This window comes from Salmo trutta, chromosome 4, assembly GCF_901001165.1.
Source record: "Salmo trutta chromosome 4, fSalTru1.1, whole genome shotgun sequence".
Taxonomy (NCBI): domain Eukaryota; kingdom Metazoa; phylum Chordata; class Actinopteri; order Salmoniformes; family Salmonidae; genus Salmo; species Salmo trutta.
Window position 1 is genome coordinate 67,762,071 of NC_042960.1, and position 19,931 is coordinate 67,782,001.

Below are 19,931 nucleotides of genomic sequence, written 5' to 3' on the forward strand. Positions count from 1 at the left end.
AATTGCATAAAAATTTATTTTAAACAGCGTTTGACATGCTTCGAAGTACGGTAATGGAATATTTTGAATTTTTTTGTCACGATACGCGCCGGGCGCGTCACCCTTCGTTACCCTTCGGATAGTGTCTTGAACGCACGAACAAAACGCCGCTATGTGGATATAACTATGGATTATTTGGAACCAAAACAACATTGGGTGATGAAGTAGAAGTCCTGGGAGTGCATTCTGACGAAGAACAGCAAAGGTAATCAAATTTTTCTTATAGTAAATCTGAGTTTGGTGAGTGCCAAACTTGGTGTGTGTCAAAATAGCTAGCCATGATGGCCGGGCTATCTACTCAGAATATTGCAAAATGTGCTTTCACTGAAAAGCTATTTTAAAATCGGACACCGCGATTGCATAAAGGAGTTCTGTATCTATAATTCTTAAAATAATTGTTATGTTTTTTGTGAACGTTTATCGTGAGTAATTTAGTAAATTCACCGGAAGTGTTCGGTGGGAATGCTAGTTCTGAACGTCACATGCTAATGTAAAAAGCTGTTTTTTTATATAAATATGAACTTGATTGAACAAAACATGCATGTATTGTATAACATAATGTCCTAGGAGTGTCATCTGATGAAGATCATCAAAGGTTAGTGCTGCATTTAGCTGTGGTTTTGTTTTTTGTGACATTATATGCTAGCTTGAAAAATGGGTGTCTGATTATTTCTGGCTGGGTACTCTGCTGACATAATCTAATGTTCTGCTTTCGCTGTAAAGCCTTTTTGAAATCGGACAGTGTGGTTAGATAAAGGAGAGTCTTGTCTTTAAAATGGTGTAAAATAATCATATGTTTGAAAAATTGAAGTTTTTGGATTTTCGAGGAGTTTGTATTTCGCGCCACGCCCATCATTGGATATTGGAGCAGGTGTTCCGCTAGCGGAACGTCTAGATGTAAGAGAACCACCAGCTACGGACTGGCTCCAGACTGGCTCCAGACCGTCTAGTACCATCGCTGCAACTCCCCTATGGACTCAGGAGAGGCAAAAGTCGAGAGCCACGCGTCTTCAGAAACACGACCCTGCCAAGCCGCACTGCTAGCTTAATCTAGAAGCCAGCCGAACCAATGTGTTGGAGGAAACACAGTCCAGCTGGTGACTGGAGTCAGCGTGCACTGCGCCCGGCCCGCCACAAGGAGTCGCTAGAGCGCGACGGGACAAGAAAATCCCGGCCCGGCCATTTACTTCTTACCTTGATGCTAATTCAGTACGTTCCATCCTACGTTCCCTTCCCTGTCATCGTCAACTCATCTCTTGACATTTAATCCCAAAGATATCTGGTAGAGTTCTGCTAGCCGATCCGAGCCCGACGGGCCCCGACATTATACATCAGGTTAGGGCCGGGTTAGGGCCATTTCATCATCAATAACTAGGGTAAGGGCAGAGCTTCACTAAATTTGCTTGTGCTCTGCTGCTGCAGTAAAGTCATATCTGACAAAGATCATAACATGGTGTCAGAAGTCCTTCAAACTCATCCTAATATAAGACAATAAAGATTATTTCACAGAAAATAATAATAATGTTCCTTGAGTTTTGTCGGAGTTTAGAGTCTTCATTGAGCAGAGCAGCCTATGTGGAGCCGTTGCTATGGATACACAGACAAAATGAAGAATCCACTACATTACCTTGAAAGTTGCAGTACAAATCACATTATTGTGGAAGTACCTCCTCCAACAGTATGAATCAGGCTGTTTGAGAAGGTTTGAATCCTAAGCAACCTGCCTACACATTGTTTGAAGAACAATAGACCAACATAGCTACTGTAGTAGGTCAAAGCTGTGTGCTGGAAAACCTTGGTGGAGCATGGGTGAAGTAGGCATTGTGGTGCTCATGTGAATTTCCTTTATTTTTCGGCTTCAGACCAATGCTTTCTTCTCACTTAAAACACTGTTTTGTTTTTAATAAACCTTGTTTTGGTTGTGAAATAATACAAGTATTGTTTGTGGCTATACTGTTTTATGTGCATTTTTGTGTGTATTTTATGTGTTTTGACCAGAGACATTTCTATACTTTTTTATCCCAGTTATTCTTTCATAATAAAAACCTTATTATATTCAAATTTTAACATTCAGTTTTGTTTTTCTGCTTCTTATTAGGTAGCTACTATAAGAGTATTGTCTCCGTGTCCCTGTGACAAGAGACGTCTCTAAACTTCATATTTTTAACATTAATTTCCGGTTCCAAGCCTCGTCATTGAACAGGTACCGAGGCTAAGGGTGTTGTCAAGGCAACGACACTACACATAAGATGACGTGAACAAACACCACAACAATAGATGAGGTGTGGAGTTTCAGAAGGCTCATCGGAGGGTGTATGGTTGTGGTATGCACCAGAAACAATACAGTACTGTCATTAGATAATCCGACGAGACAGTTCTGAATCAACTTCAAATGACACAGAAACCAACCTAACTCGTACTGCTAACATTCCAGATGGCTGGATCATTATATTGGGCCAACTCATATTACTAACATTCCAGATGGCTGGATCATTATATTGGGCCAACTCATATTGCTAACATCCAAGATGGCTAGATCATTATATTGGGCCAACTCATATTGCTAACATCCAAGATGGCTGGATCATTATATTGGGCCAACTCATATTACTAACATCCAAGATGGCTGGATCATTATATTGGGCCAACTCATATTACTAACATCCAAGATGGCTAGATCATTATATTGGGCCAACTCATATTGCTAACATCCAAGATGGCTGGATCATTATATTGGGCCAACTCATATTACTAACATCCAAGATGGCTGGATCAAGATGGCTGGTTCGCTACTGAGACAGTGTGGTCTATCCACTATACAGTATGCCGGGATGTTTTCTATAAATTGCTCCTCTATAAGTCGTTACATTTTGATAGAGTTGTTATTACGTGTTTTCAGCTGTGTCTATAGTGAACACTGATTCGTCCACCTGATGTGTTAGTCTTTAACCCATTTCTCTTCTGTAAACACACAGCCACATTCCCACACCACAACAACAACAGAAAAAAAAGAGATCGCTACCTAGCTAATACACTTAGCAGAATTCATTACACACATGAAGTAGTGTACATATAGACAAAAGCTATTCTCCAATCAGTAGCTAGCTAGTTGTTTGGCGTTGAGAGTAGTATTGGCACAGCTATCTAGGTATGGGGCAGCCTAGTGGCAAGGGGCCTAGTGGTTAGAACGTTGGACTAGTAACCGAAAGGTTGCAAGATTGAATCCCCGAGCTGACAAGGTCTGCCATTCGGCCCCTGAACAAGGCAGTTAACCCACTGTTCCTAGTTTAAAAGTTTCTGCCCATTCTCATTTATTTATGGATAACGAATAAAATAGACTATGTAAATAAATGTTTTTTTTTTTTTAATAATCAAAAAATGTACTAGGTAATTTGTGAAAATGTTTTTTTGTTGTTGTATTGTTTTAATTTGTTTGGTCAGCAATTTAGTTCTTCACAAAATGCCCTATGCAATCCTTATAAAACAACAATCCTTCAATCAAGATAGTTCCTATCAGGCTGCTTATTGATGGCTGCAGTTAAATTGTACTACTAGACCTACATTTAAAAATAAAAATAAATGTTAACTTTATTTAACTAGGAAAGTCAGTTAAGAACAAATTCTTATTTACAATGACGGTCTAGGAACAGCGGGTTAACTGTGTTGTTTATTGGGCAGAGCGACAGATTTTTACCTCGTCAGCTCCGGGATTCGATCTTGCAACCTTTCAGTTACTAGTCCAAAGCTCTAACCACCAGGCTACCTGCCACCAGGCTACCTGCCACATGATGATCACAGCATACACCTGTTCGGTTTGCTCCTAGCATAGTTCCTAAAGACCTTCACTTGAAAAACAGTAAAAAATATTGTTGTTTGACCTTCACTTGAAAAACAGGCAATATTACTGTTGTTTGGCCATCTTGAGCCACCGTTAGCAACAACATAGCCAGAAACACTTTTTCCAAATAGTCTCAATCTAAGATAAATCAATAAATCTGTAATTAAATTTAGACGTTTTGCCAAGGAGGTCTTATTAAGTCTCGCAATTTTACATCTAGCTAAAATGTTTAGTGCATGAAAACAAGTAATCTCTCGTTGAACTACAAAATAAAAACGCTCCTACTAGGAGTATCACTGACAAAAGGGCATAGACTTCGGCTACCAAACTTCGACTTGTCTCCAAAAAAATAAAAATGTGTGCAAGAATAACCGATGACACCTGCCGAAGACAAAAAACGAACAAAAATGTCACAAAATGTTGTCATAATATATACGCTAACTGTTTCGACCTGGAAGCATACGGTAAACTTTACACACACACACACACACACACACACACACACACACACACACACACACACACACACACACACACACGAAGAGATAGCTTTAGACCTGTCAAGTCAATACCAATAATATGGACTCGGGTAATAATGTCATAAACACAAGTCTCTATCTGTCACTGGACTCAGGTAATAATGTGGTGTTATATTGAAATTATATAATAAATAAAATGTAAATTAACTCATAATAGCTCCTACATCAACAATCAACCATTCAATGAACTAGCACAGAAGTGTTCATTTTCGACAACCATACAATTTTTATATATTTTATTTTCAGGTTAAATCACTAGCCTGAAACAGCCCAAAAACAGAGGCTAATAACATGCATATAAATTGTGTGTGTTGGGGGGAGGGGGGGGGGGGGGGGCATTATGAATAAATACCTTAATTAATCCTTAAACTCTAGGGTCAAAGTAGCCCTACATAGGACGCCTTACGGCTAGGGTCAAATGCATTCCAGAAACATGCAACAGACATACAATTGTGGAAAAAAAGGGGGTAGGTATAGAAATGTTATAAAATAGTCCAACTATAGTCCTTACCTGCGCAACGCTGAACAAGCTCTGTCACCGCTCTTTCTCTCTTCTACGGATGGCACACTGTTGACAGATTCAGTCCAAAACACTTTATTTCACTGCAACAATCAACAAAGTATTTCTTCAAATGTTCTGAACAGCAGTCAGTCTGGACGACTAGTTAGTAGCGCAAATGGTCAAGGCGACACGTAGCCTCCTATGTTGATACCAGAGCGATCTGACGTTGCGGTATTTACTGTGTTGGTATTCAAATAAAGTGGTACGTAAATATATATCTATATGTATGTTTGCTCCTGTGGTAGCTGTTGATATCGGGCAGCCCAGACCGACGACAGTTCGGGAAGGAGCTAGAGAGAGAGAACAGGTGAGTGACAGGTGAGTGTGCGGGAAGGGGAGGAGCACAGCCGTCGTGGTGGCGGGGTATAGTATTCCAGATACTGATGGTCTATTATATTGACCAGATACTGATGATCTATTATATTGACCAGATACTGATGGTCTATTATATTGACCAGATAGTGATGATATATTATATTGACCAGATACTGATGGTCTATTATATTGACCAGATACTGATGATCTATTATATTGACCAAATAGTGATGGTTTATTATATTGACCAGATAATGATGGTCTATTATATTGACCAGATACTGATGATCTATTATATTGACCAGATAGTGATGGTTTATTATATTGACCAGATACTGATGATATATTATATTGACCAGATACTGATGATCTATTATATTGACCAGATACTGATGGTCTATTATATTGACTAGATACTGATGATCTATTATATTGACCAGATACTGATGGTCTATTATATTGACTAGATACTGATGATCTATTATATTGACCAGATACTGATGATCTATTATATTGACCAAATAGTGATGGTTTATTATATTGACCAGATAATGATGGTCTATTATATTGACCAGATACTGATGATCTATTATATTGACCAAATAGTGATGGTTTATTATATTGACCAGATAATGATGGTCTATTATATTGACCAGATACTGATGATCTATTATATTGACCAGATAGTGATGGTTTATTATATTGACCAGATACTGATGATATATTATATTGACCAGATACTGATGATCTATTATATTGACCAGATACTGATGGTCTATTATATTGACTAGATACTGATGATCTATTATATTGACCAGATACTGATGGTCTATTATATTGACTAGATACTGATGATCTATTATATTGACCAGATACTGATGATCTATTATATTGACCAGATACTGATGATCTATTATATTGACCAGATACTGATGGTCTATTATATTGACCAGATACTGATGATCTATTATATTGACCAGATACTGATGATCTATTATATTGACCAGATACTGATGGTCTATTATATTGACCAGATACTGATGGTCTATTATATTGACCAGATACTGATGATCTATTATATTGACCAAATAGTGATGGTTTATTATATTGACCAGATAATGATGGTCTATTATATTGACCAGATACTGATGATCTATTATATTGACCAGATAGTGATGGTTTATTATATTGACCAGATACTGATGATATATTATATTGACCAGATACTGATGATCTATTATATTGACCAGATACTGATGGTCTATTATATTGACTAGATACTGATGATCTATTATATTGACCAGATACTGATGGTCTATTATATTGACTAGATACTGATGATCTATTATATTGACCAGATACTGATGATCTATTATATTGACCAGATACTGATGATCTATTATATTGACCAGATACTGATGGTCTATTATATTGACCAGATACTGATGATCTATTATATTGACCAGATACTGATGATCTATTATATTGACCAGATACTGATGGTCTATTATATTGACCAGATACTGATGGTCTATTATATTGACCAGATACTGATGATCTATTATATTGACCAAATAGTGATGGTTTATTATATTGACCAGATAATGATGGTCTATTATATTGACCAGATACTGATGATCTATTATATTGACCAGATAGTGATGGTTTATTATATTGACCAGATACTGATGATATATTATATTGACCAGATACTGATGATCTATTATATTGACCAGATACTGATGGTCTATTATATTGACTAGATACTGATGATCTATTATATTGACCAGATACTGATGGTCTATTATATTGACTAGATACTGATGATCTATTATATTGACCAGATACTGATGATCTATTATATTGACCAGATACTGATGATCTATTATATTGACCAGATACTGATGGTCTATTATATTGACCAGATACTGATGATCTATTATATTGACCAGATACTGATGATCTATTATATTGACCAGATACTGATGATCTATTATATTGACCAGATACTGATGATCTATTATATTGACCAGATACTGATGATCTATTATATTGACCAGAATGTTGTTGGTCTGTTATATTGACCAGATAATGATTGGTCTATTATATTGACCAGATAGTGATGGTCTACTATATTGACCAGATAGTGATGATCTATTATATTGACCAGATACTGATGATCTATTATATTGACCAGATACTGATGATCTATTATATTGACCAGATACTGATGGTCTATTATATTGACCAGATACTGATGATCTATTATATTGACCAGATACTGATGGTCTATTATATTGACCAGATAATGATGGTCTATTATATTGACCAGATACTGATGATCTATTATATTGACCAGATAGTGATGGTCTATTATATTGACCAGATACTGATGATCTATTATATTGACCAGATAGTGATGGTCTATTATATTGACCAGATACTGATGATCTATTATATTGACCAGATAATGATGATCTATTATATTGACCAGATAGTGATGGTCTATTATATTGACCAGATACTGATGATCTATTATATTGACCAGATAGTGATGGTCTATTATATTGACCAGATAGTGATGATCTATTATATTGACCAGATAGTGATGGTTTATTATATTGACCAGATAGTGATGGTTTATTATATTGACCAGATAGTGATGGTCTATTATATTGACCAGATAGTGATGGTCTATTATATTGACCAGATACTGATGATCTATTATATTGACAAGGGAGTCGAGGGACCACTGGAATAATTAAAATACATGTCCTCAATGATGGAAAGCAGGCGGGAGGTCAGGTGGGACCATTCTAGCCAATGAGAGTGCATACATGCAAAAATAGTCTTATTTTTTTGGCCGTGAAAAGAATGTTTCCCGTCTTAAATTTGCCTATAGCCAGGAAAATAAACCCACGAAGTGAGGATTATTTTGTTGTTGTTGTATGGAGGTAAATGAGATTGTCGAATTTAGTCAACAAAAAATATAATTTCTAATTTTGCTACGTGAGGATTATGTGATCAAATAGAAGTTTCGCAGTGGTTAGGTTCTAACGAATGCACTGATTGATAGAATTGGACTCACACATAGCCACGAAGATGTTTGGGGAGCAAAGTAAACATTTGCCCTTGCTACAGACGGCTATATACAGGACTAGTAAAGAAAGGCCTACCAATTTGGTGAAGAAAAAACATATGTACTATTTTCTGCATTGTAGAATAATAGTGAAGACATCAAAGCTATGAAATAACACATATGGAATCATGTTGTAACCAAAAAAGTGTTAAACAAATCAAAATATGTTTTATATTTGAGATTTTTCAAAGTAGCCACCCTTTGCCTTGATGACAGCTTTGCACACTCTTGGCATTTTGTCAACCAGCTTCCTGAGGTAGTCACCTGGAATGCATTTCAGTCACTGACGTGATCTTCCTGTCTGGGTTGGCGCCCCCCTCGGGTTCGTGCCGTGGGGAGATCTTTGTGGGCTATACTCGGCCTTGTCTCAGGATGGTAAGTTGGTGGTTGAAGATATCCCTCTAGTGGTGTGGGGCCTGTGCTTTGGAAAGTGGGTGGGGTTATATCGTGCCTGTTTGGCCCTGTCCTGTATCGTCAGACGGGGCCACAGTGACTCCTGATCCCTCCTGTCTCAGCCTCAGCCAGTATTTATACTGCAATAGTTTATGTGTCGGGGGGCTAGGGTCAGTCTGTTATATCTGGAGTATTTCTCCTGTCTTATCCGGTGTCCTGTGTGAATTTTAGTATGTTCTCTCTAATTCTCTCTCTTTCTCTCGGAGGACCTAAGCCCTAGGACCATGCCTCAGGACTACCTGGCCTGATGACTCCTTGCTGTCCCCAGTCCACCTGCTCGTGCTGCTGCTCCAGTTTCAACTGTTCTGCCTGCGGCTATGGAACCCTGACCTGTTCACCGGACGTGCTACCTGTCCCTGACCTGTTGTTTTCAACTCTCTAGAGACAGCAGGAGCGGTAGAGATACTCTGAGTGATCAGCTATGAAAAGACAACTGACATTTACTCCTGAGGTGCTGACCTGTTGCACCCTCTACAACCACTGTGATTATTATTATTTGACCCTGCTGGTCATCTATGAACATCTTGGCCATGTTCTGTTATAATCTCCACCCGGCACAGCCAGAAGAGGACTGGCCACCCCTCATAGCCTGGTTCCTCTCTAGGTTTCTTCCTAGGTTCCGGCCTTTCTATGGAGTTTTTCCTAGCCACCGTGCTTCTACACCTGCATTGCTTGCTGTTTGGGGTTTTAGGTTGGGTTTATGTACAGCACTTTGTGACATCAGCTGATGTAAGAAGGGCTTTATAAATACATTTGATTGATTGTTTCAATTAACAGGTGTGCCTTGTTGACATACATATCAGCCCTCTCATTGGATAGAATGGTCACACCTGATCTCGCCTCATCCTGCCTGCCTTCCATCTTTGAGGACATGTATTTCCATTGTTAGAGCGGTCACTCAAATATCTTGTCAATATAATAGACAATCTGCTAAAACCAAGCTATGAAGGTTGTGCTGTTTGTTTTGGAAATTATGCTCTGTATATAGTCAAATCATAACATCAACATTCTTTCTGGGCAACATTTTTATTAAGAAATGTGAGTGGGGGAAATCCATAATGTCAACACAGTGCATGAGGGCCTTGCAAGTTGCATTAAATAGGACACATTTAAAAAATAAATGTAGACAAAAACACTCCAGTATCCATGCATTTGTAGTTTTATTTTCTTCCTAATTAATATGCCTTTTAACATCTACTGGCTGCAATGTAAAGTCAATATTCCGTCTCCAAGTATGTGATTGTGTATGAGAGGCGAGAGAGGCTGAACAGCTTTAAGTAGCTGGCAGAAAGAAAGAGGAGCAACAGTGTGGAACATTGCCCTGGTTTCAATGACACAGACGGGTAACAATGAATGCTGGCTCGTTGTTCAGGTAGGCCCTATCTCTGTGTCATTTTACAAATTACCTTGTTGAAGACGTATAGGTTTCTGTCACAACAGAGCAAAAATTAGTAGCCTGAATCCAAACTCAGTTGTTCCATTTCACGTCACGGTTTCAGTCTCTAAATGGAAACCAGTTGAGCCTTATTTCCATAAGGAGGCAATACAAAGAAGCATGATTGAATTAAAAACTGTAAACTCTAAATAATATCTTAAGTAACGATCATGCAACATTTGTGAATTGTAACTGCACTGTTATCTGGACTAGTCTGAAGTTGTTCTGTGGTGATTATGACACGGTATATGTTGTGGTATCTTCTTGCTGTTGTCGTGTTGTTATTTACTTAGTAGGCCCAGTAAAAATGACCCCTCGGAGATGAATACAGTTTTATTGAATTGGATTTAATTGAATCTTTTATAGGTGAGAGGTTGTCCTGTACGAGTCCGGGTGCCAGTCGGTTAAATCCTTTATTTGTTTTATAAGTTTTGGTTACAGGTACATTATTCATGTCAAATTGTAAGTGAATAAAACCTGTACCCGTGGAAAAGAAAAACTGTTAAGAAATACAGAGTTTAATAATAAATAACACATTCAGTATCAACAGGAGAAAAAAAATAAAAAAAAATAAGTGGGCTTCCCTCATAGTTTTGATGTCTTCACTATTATTCTGCAATGTAGAAAATAGTAAAAAATAAAGAAAAACCCCTTGAATGATTAGGTGTATGCAAACTTTTGACTGGTACTGTACATATATTTGACATTTACATTTTAAATACATATTTTACATACATGGTACTTTTATATAAAGCAGTCACATCACAGTAATACATTACCAAACATAAACTCTTTAATCCCCTCAGCCACTCACCTATCACCATAGACCACCTTCATTTGGTTTCCATGCGCCGTATATTTTTCAATTGTGCTGTGATGTTTTACACCATTTTTTAAACCTTTCTAATCATACAGTATCCACAGATTGCGAGCTAAAGATGAGTATTATTATATTATATTATTTATTGACTGACTACGGCTTTCCAAATTGCCCAACACTGCTATTTGTAAGGTTAGTTTAAGTGAATATTGTGATTTGTTTTTTAACACCTTCCTGAACATGTGACCAGAAACAAGCTACATGGGGCCAATATCAGAATGAATGATCTAATGATTCTGTCTCTTCGCAACATCTACAGAGCTGAGATTGTTGTATATATATAGCATTCTGTTGGGGGAAAGAATTGTATATAATCATTTAAATGTAAAAACTTTAAGTGTTGAATCAAGTGTTGTTTTTTTGTACCAGTTCATAAACCATGTGCCATGGAATTGAAAATCAAAAAAATCTCTTCCCATTTATTTTGTCACCTGTATGACGTAGCTGTCAACATTTTATCCGCAAATGAAACTGGCATATTTTTCTGTTTATTCCAATTCCATTCAGCCAATTTGTATCTTTAATATATGGCAGACAAACAAGTCCCCTACCTTTTCCCTTTTCCACTTGCCTCCTCCATTTTTGTGGTAATGCTGCAATCAGTTGTCTGTAAGTTTGGATTAAGCAGACATTCCCATATATTTTCGATAGCTGCCTATGTGACATAACTCCTCCGTTTATATTCATAATATTATTAATAAATATAATACCATTTTTAAACACTTTTTCCATAAAGAATGTTTTTTTATTAATCAGTATATTTCAGTTTAACCATAACATTTGTTGTAATATTTGTTCTCTTTTCTGTAGGATAAAACTGAAATTGTAACCAGCTTTTATTGCTTGTTTAAGAAAGGGTGATACTTTAAACAACATTTATTTTTCAATTATTCGTAAATGAGAAGTTGTAATCTGTATAAAGGCAAAAAAGCAATTTTTGAACAAAGGACTTCAAACAAAATGTATTTTTCAATTATTCGGAAATGAGAAGTTGTGTTTAAGTATAACTTATATATGAGTGAAGGTTTAAAGCTTGAATTTTTTAAAATAATTATAGCCTCCCAAACTCATATTCATTATATCAATAGGCACGTTTACTTTTGTCTGGCTTAACATTCCAAATAAAAATGAATTTGTATGATGATTTAAAAAATGAGTCATCTGGAGTAGGCAGTGCCATTAGTAAGTAAGTAAACTGTGATAGGACCAAAGAGTTAATCAATGTGATTTTTCCATAAATAGACAAGTATTTACCTCTCCATGGTTGCAGAATCTTATCTATTTTTGCTAACTTTCTATTGAAATTGCTTGTAGTAAATTCATTTATATTTTTTGAGATCTGAATACCAAGTATGTCTACCTCACCATCCACCCATTTTATTGGTAAACTACAAGGTAGTGTAAACACTGTATTTTTTAACGATCCAATACATAATATGGTACACCTGTCATAATTAGGTTTCAATCCAGAGGCTAGAAAAGTGATCAAGATCTTCAATGAGACTGTGCAGGGATCCAGATTGCAGACTTAAGAAAAAACTAGAGTCATCGGCATACATTGACACTTTAGTTTGTATCCCCTGGGTTTCTAACCCCTTGATGTTCTTGTTGGATCTATATTTTAATAGCTAGCATTTCAATGGCCATAATAAATAGATATGGAAACAATGGACAGCCTTGTTTTACTCCTCTTAAATCTCAATACTTTCTGACAAGTAACCATTATTTATTATTTTAGTTCTAGGGTTGCGGTACATTACTTTAATCTATTGTCAAATAAAATACAATTGTATAAGAGTTTCACAGAAATTAAAGTAATCCAGGCATTTATATATAAATTATAGTCATACTTTATTAAACACCTTTTCAAAATATGCTATGTTGAACAGGCCTGGTATCTTCGATGTTTCATAATGTTCAATTGTTTCAAGTAATTGTATATTATCTCCAATATATCGTCCATGATCAGGATTAACAATATCTGGTTAAAAAAAAAATGTTTATTCTATGTGCTATGCATTTCGCAGGGATTTTCTCATCACAACATTGAAGTGTAAGAGGCCTCCAGTTTTTTTTTAAATGGACTAGATCTTTATACTTATCACCTTGGTCCTGTTTTAGTAGTAATGAAATCAGACGTTCTTGTTGAGAACCTGAAAGTCTACAATTTTTATAGGAGTAATTAAAACGTGCTAACAAGTTTCTGTTAATTATTTTTGGTATCATTTCTATGTTGAAGATTCAAGAAAATGTTTATAAATTTTTCCCAATTTTCCATCCAATTCGCTTTATTTTTGTAATATATTACACTTGATCGTTCTTGAATAAGTACCTCCGTTTCTTTTTGTTTTTCCTCTAACCTATTTTGTGCCGCTATAATACAGTTTCCATTATCATCTACCTGCACTGTTACTTCCTCTATTTCAAGGCTAATCTGAAAACAGGACTCCCTAAATTTTATCAGCATATCGAATGCGTTACCCGGGCGGAAAAAAATCCTGGACCATTGTTACTCTAACTTCCGCGACGCATACAAAGCCCTGCCCCGCCCTCCTTTCGGAAAATCTGACCATGACTCCATTTTGTTGCTCCCAGCAACAAAATGGGGGGTTATTTAAGATACTGTTTGAAGAGGTAGGGTTTCAGATGTTTTCAGAAGATGGGCGGGGACTCTGCTGTCCTAGCTTCAGGGGGAAGCTGGTTCCACTATTGGGGTGCCAAGACAGAGAAGAGCTTGGACTGGGCTGAGCGGGAGCTGCCCTTCCGTAGGGGCGTGAGGGACAAGAGACCTGAGGTGGCACCTTCAGCCTGAGGCTATCCATTAACTACATATGTCACTGAGAGAGACAGAGAGAGACAGAGAGACACCGGCAGACACAGAGACACACAGAGAGAGAGAGACAGAGAGACGGAAAGACAGACAGACAGACAGACAGACAGACAGACAGACAGACAGACAGACAGACAGACAGACAGAGAAGGAGAAAGACAGAGATAAAGGCCAATAAACAACAAGATTTAAAGTGCCATAACCTACCAAAGAAAGGGGATATGATAAAAGTAGATTGGTATTTGAGAAGGCCCCTATGCTATAACAGAATATCAGTCTCAATTCACTCCCTACCTCCTCCCCCTGTAACCAAGATGTGGGAATATCCACTACACAGCAACAGGCGATAAACATTGAAGAGCTAGGGCCAAGGGCAGGGGGTTGGGAGTGATTTAGGATCGGCTGAATGATTGCAAACGTACCGCTTAGAAGAACACTGGAGGTCCATCTTCTATAGGTTGTTATTTGCATGTCCATTTGAATGTAGCCTATAGATGTGATGTACAGCGCATTCGGAAAGTATTCAGACCCCTCGACTTTTTCCACATCAATCTACACACAATACCCAATAATTGACAAAGCAAAAACACTTTTTTTGTCGTTGAAATGTTTGCAAATTTATAAAAAATGTAAAACAGAAATACCTTATTTACATAAGTATTCAGACCCTTTGCTATGAGACATTGACCTCAGGTGCATCCTGTTTCCATTGATTATCCTTGAGATGTTTCTACAACTTGATTGGAGTCCACCTGTGCTAAATTCAATTGATTGGACATGATTTGAAAAAGGCACACGCCTGTCTATATAAGGTCCCACAGTTGACAGTGCAAAAACCAAGCCATGAGGTCAAAGGAATTGTCCGTAGAGCTCCGAGACAGGATTCCACTAGCATTCTGAACACCCCAAACACCTGCATTGATACTCAGACATCTCCAACGATGCAGCAGAGGCTTTACCTTCCATTAAGGTTTGGTAGTGAAGGAGTGTAGGAGATTCTGGAGGTGCTGTCAGTGCAGCTATAATTGATGGGGTCAGGAGTAGACGCTGAAAGACAGAAGTGAACAAATCAAATCAAATGTATTTATATAGCCCTTACATCAGCTGATATCTCAAAGTGCTGTACAGAAACCCAGCCTAAAACCCCCAAAACAGCAAGCAATGCAGGTGTAGAAGCACGGTGGCTAGGAAAAAACTCCCTAGAAAGGCCAAAACCTAGGAAGAAACCTAGAGAGGAACCAGGCTATGAGGGGTGGCCAGTCCTCTTCTGGCTGTGCCGGGTGGAGATTATAACAGCCATTAGGCTACATACTAGGCTACATACTAGCACATAGTTGAATACACATTAGGCTACATACTAGCAGAATTATCCAGAGGAACTTACAATAACTGTATTCAACTAAAGTAGGGTTAAAAAAAAAAAACATATCACAGTCATTGGAAAGTGAAACCCTTTAAAGCCTTGTTCAGTGTGGAACGTTCAGACTTAACCCATTACCAATCTCTTCAGTTGAAGTGGTCACTCAGGTATTTTACCCACAATCTATTCTGTCTTTTGGAGGAAAACGTGAGGTCTGGCTCTGACGTCATAGCCTTAGAAGGCGGTATACAGTGACGCTTGGATGAATAAAACCTGGATCAATAATTCACAAAGGCTCTGAAGAACCACAGGAGCTTATTTCAATCATGGACAATAGAGCAGACAAAAGGGAGCGCCGCTCAGTGCAGGCAGGCCATTCACAACACAACACAATGCCATTCAAAACACTGGTGACTGGTGGGAGAGGCCTATTAGCCTACTTAAAAATAGGCCTAGATAAAATGTCAACAAAATCATTAAAGGGATGATGAACTCGTGGGTACCATTTTTATGTCTCTGTGTCCAGTATGAAGGAAGTTAGAGGTAGTTTCGCAAGCCAACGCTAACTAGCGTTAGCGCAATGACTGGAAGTGTATAAGTATCTGCTAGCATGCTAACAGCAGATACCCATAGACTTAGAGTGATTGGGTATCTGCTGCTAGTAGATACCCAGAGACTTTTTATTTTCCCTTTATTTAACTAGGAAAGTCAGTTAAGAACAAATTCTTATTTACAATGACTGCCTACACCTACACTGTGTAGGCAGTCATTGTAAATAAGAATTGTGCACCGCCCTATGGGACTCCTAATCACGGCCGGTTGTGATACAGCCTGGAATCGAACCAGGGTCTGCAGTGACACCTCTAGCACTGAGATGCAGTGCCTTAGACCGCTGCGCCACTCGGGAGCCCAGATTAAACGGGCATCAATGCCAAAATCCCAAAGTATCCCTTTAATTATTAAATCACAAAAACAAAACGAATTGAATAAATATGAATCATATCAATAGATAGCTATGTGAGTAGGATGGACACGGCTAATAGATAACTAACCTGGTGAATCTAGCCAGTGTGGCCAGACCGAGGACCCCTCCCAGTCCGTAAACACTGAGCAGTATGGCGTTGATGATGACGTCAGCATGCATCACGTACAGCTGCCATACCAGGAAGTAGACAGACAGCAGGGCCGTAGCCACCGTCATGGCCAGGTTAGCCCACATATAACCCTCTGTCTCCTGCAGGTTACCCCTCACACCTGGAAGGAGGTGGGAGAGACATAGAACGATGCCCTGGAGCAGTATTGGGTGATCCCACGACAGCGGCAGAGGAAAATCACTTTGGGTATCTCAGATTTTTCTGGCAATTCTCGCATAGGATCTTCATTGAGAGGAAGGATGTTTGAAATTATTTGTACATTTGTTACAAGAATCACGATGAAAGTGTCCATTTTAGGCCCTTTATAGACCTATACATGCCTCCTGTAAGACTCTATGATCTGTGATCCGTACATGAATACAGACGACATCTAGTCATTATACTGTCAGACTCTATGATCCGTACATGAATACAGACGACATCTAGTCATTATACTGTCAGACTCTATGATCCGTACATGAATACAGACGACATCTAGTCATTATACTGTCAGACTCTATGATCCGTACATGAATACAGACGACATCTAGTCATTATACTCCTTATAGTGTACTCTAACATGTGGAGTACGTCTAGATAACAAAATAAAGAAATTCACAATAATGTATTAATTTATATAATAAAATATTAATATCGAAGTAATTTTGTTCATTTGAACACATATTTCCAAGGTGGGCTCTATGCTAATTCTGAAGGTATGATCCATTTTATGAGCAGCACCAACACAGTGAATGGGAAAATGGATTCAACAACACAATGAATGGGAAAATGGATTCAACAACACAGTGAATGGGAAAATGGATTCAACAACACAGTGAATGGGAAAATGGATTCAACAACACAGTGAATGGGAAAATGGATTCAACAACACAGTGAATGGGAAAATGGATTCAACAACACAGTGAATGGGAAAATGGATTCAAAGGGAACTCCCTCTGCTGGTCCAATCTAAAGGAGGGCTGTGATAGGTTTATGAGGGCTGTGATAGGTCATATCACTAAATGTACCAGAGAACATGTTTGAAGAGTATAATAATACAAACAATATGTATAAAAAATATATAGATGAAAAAAAGGATATTGACATTAAGATTTTTTATGTTGAATAAGTGAAAGTGAAAATGTGTATTTCAGAATCTAGACATACTCCACATGTTAGAGTACACTATAAGGAGTATAATGACTAGATGTCGTCTGTATTCATGTACGGATCATAGAGTCTGACAGTATAATGACTAGATGTCGTCTGTATTCATGTACAGATCATAGAGTCTGACAGTATAATGACTAGATGTCGTCTGTATTCATGTACGGATCATAGAGTCTGACTGTATAATGACTAGATGTCCCCTGTATTCATGTACGGATCATAGAGTCTGACTGTATAATGACTAGATGTCCCCTGTATTCATGTACGGATCATAGAGTCTGACAGTATAATGACTAGATGTCGTCTGTATTCATGTACGGATCATAGAGTCTGACAGTATAATGACTAGATGTTGTCTGTATTCATGTACGGATCATAGAGTGTGACTGTATAATGACTAGATGTCCCCTGTATTCATGTACGGATCATAGAGTCTGACTGTATAATGACTAGATGTCGTCTGTATTCATGTACGGATCATAGAGTCTGACAGTATAATGACTAGATGTTGTCTGTATTCATGTACGGATCATAGAGTCTGACTGTATAATGACTAGATGTCGTCTGTATTCATCTACGGTTCACAGATCATAGGGTCTGACAGGAGGCATGCACAGGTTTAAAAATTGCCTAAAATTGCACATTTCTAATGAAAAAAGCATTTCAAACATCCTTCCTTGCAATGAAGTTATTATGTGAGAATTTCCAGAAAAATCGGAGAGAGCAAAAATATTTTCTGCTCCCGCTGGCATGGAATCACCCTTTAATTAAGAGGCTGAATGCCTTGCTCAAATTTCAGACCCCCACTACAACTCACCTCAGTAGAGTCGGATCCCCACTACAACTCACCTCAGTAGAGTCAGACCCCCACTACAACTCACCTCAGTAGTCAGACCCCCACTACAACTCACCTCAGTAGAGTCAGACCCCCACTACAACTCACCTCAGTAGAGTCGGATCCCCACTACAACTCACCTCAGTAGAGTCAGACCCCCACTACAACTCACCTCAGAGACAGACCCCCACTACAACTCACCTCAGAGACAGACCCCCACTACAACTCACCTCAGAGACAGACCCCCACTACAACTCACCACAGTAGAGTCAGACCCCCACTACAACTCACCTCAGTAGTCAGACCCCCACTACAACTCACCTCAGTAGAGTCAGACCCCCACTACAACTCACCTCAGTAGAGTCAGACCCCCACTACAACTCACCTCAGTAGAGTCAGACCCCCACTACAACTCACCTCAGTAGAGTCAGACCCCCACTACAACTCACCTCAGTAGAGTCAGACCCCCACTACAACTCACCTCAGTAGAGTCAGACCCCCACTACAACTCACCTCAGTAGTCAGACCCCCACTACAACTCACCTCAGTAGTCAGACCCCCACTACAACTCACCACAGTAGAGTCAGACCCCCACTACAACTCACCTCAGTAGTCAGACCCCCACTACAACTCACCTCAGTAGAGTCAGACCCCCACTACAACTCACCTCAGTAGAGTCAGATCCCTACTACAACTCACCTCAGTAGAGTCAGACCCCCACTACAACTCACCTCAGTAGTCAGACCCCCACTACAACTCACCACAGTAGAGTCAGACCCCCACTACAACTCACCACAGTAGAGTCAGACCCCCACTACAACTCACCTCAGTAGTCAGACCCCCACTACAACTCACCTCAGTAGTCAGACCCCCACTACAACTCACCTCAGTAGAGTCAGACCCCCACTACAACTCACCTCAGTAGAGTCAGACCCCCACTACAACTCACCTCAGTAGTCAGACCCCCACTACAACTCACCACAGTAGAGTCAGACCCCCACTACAACTCACCTCAGTAGAGTCAGACCCCCACTACAACTCACCTCAGTAGAGTCAGACCCCCACTACAACTCACCTCAGTAGTCAGACCCCCACTACAACTCACCACAGTAGAGTCAGACCCCCACTACAACTCACCTCAGTAGAGTCAGACCCCCACTACAACTCACCTCAGTAGAGTCAGACCCCCACTACAACTCACCTCAGTAGAGTCAGACCCCCACTACAACTCACCACAGTAGAGTCGGAGCAGCTCCAGACAAGCCATGAAGAAGAGCAGACCTACGTCCTGGGTTAGGAGGTCATCAGGGTAGCTCATCACACGACCTAGAGGACAGGCAGCAAACCAGAGACGAAGTCAAGACCAGAACTATCCGGCTCCAGACCACCTTGAGGCCAAGACC

The 19,931-nt window shown here is 39.0% G+C and overlaps 1 protein-coding gene and 1 long non-coding RNA gene across 3 annotated transcripts in view; both read right to left on the reverse strand.

The window, feature by feature from the left end:
- LOC115192940 (uncharacterized) overlaps nucleotides 1–5,313 on the reverse strand; it is a 30,493-nt gene extending 25,180 nt beyond the window's left edge. Inside the window, exon 1 of the long non-coding RNA XR_003878023.1 lies at nucleotides 4,928–5,313. This is a non-coding gene — a long non-coding RNA (uncharacterized LOC115192940). The remainder of the gene's footprint in view (nucleotides 1–4,927) is intronic.
- A 9,506-nt stretch (nucleotides 5,314–14,819) lies between these two features.
- LOC115192941 (transmembrane protein 80) overlaps nucleotides 14,820–19,931 on the reverse strand; it is a 6,011-nt gene continuing 899 nt past the window's right edge. The window contains exons 4-6 of one of the 2 annotated variants that reach the window (XM_029751901.1): nucleotides 19,762–19,854; nucleotides 16,443–16,644; nucleotides 14,820–15,077 (exon numbers count right to left, since the gene is read on the reverse strand). In XM_029751901.1, coding sequence (XP_029607761.1) covers nucleotides 15,065–15,077; nucleotides 16,443–16,644; nucleotides 19,762–19,854 — 308 coding nt within the window. In that variant the 3' untranslated portion in view covers nucleotides 14,820–15,064. Of the gene's footprint in view, nucleotides 15,078–16,442; nucleotides 16,767–19,761; nucleotides 19,855–19,931 lie in introns of those variants that run through there. The other variant, XM_029751902.1, reaches the window with a different exon arrangement.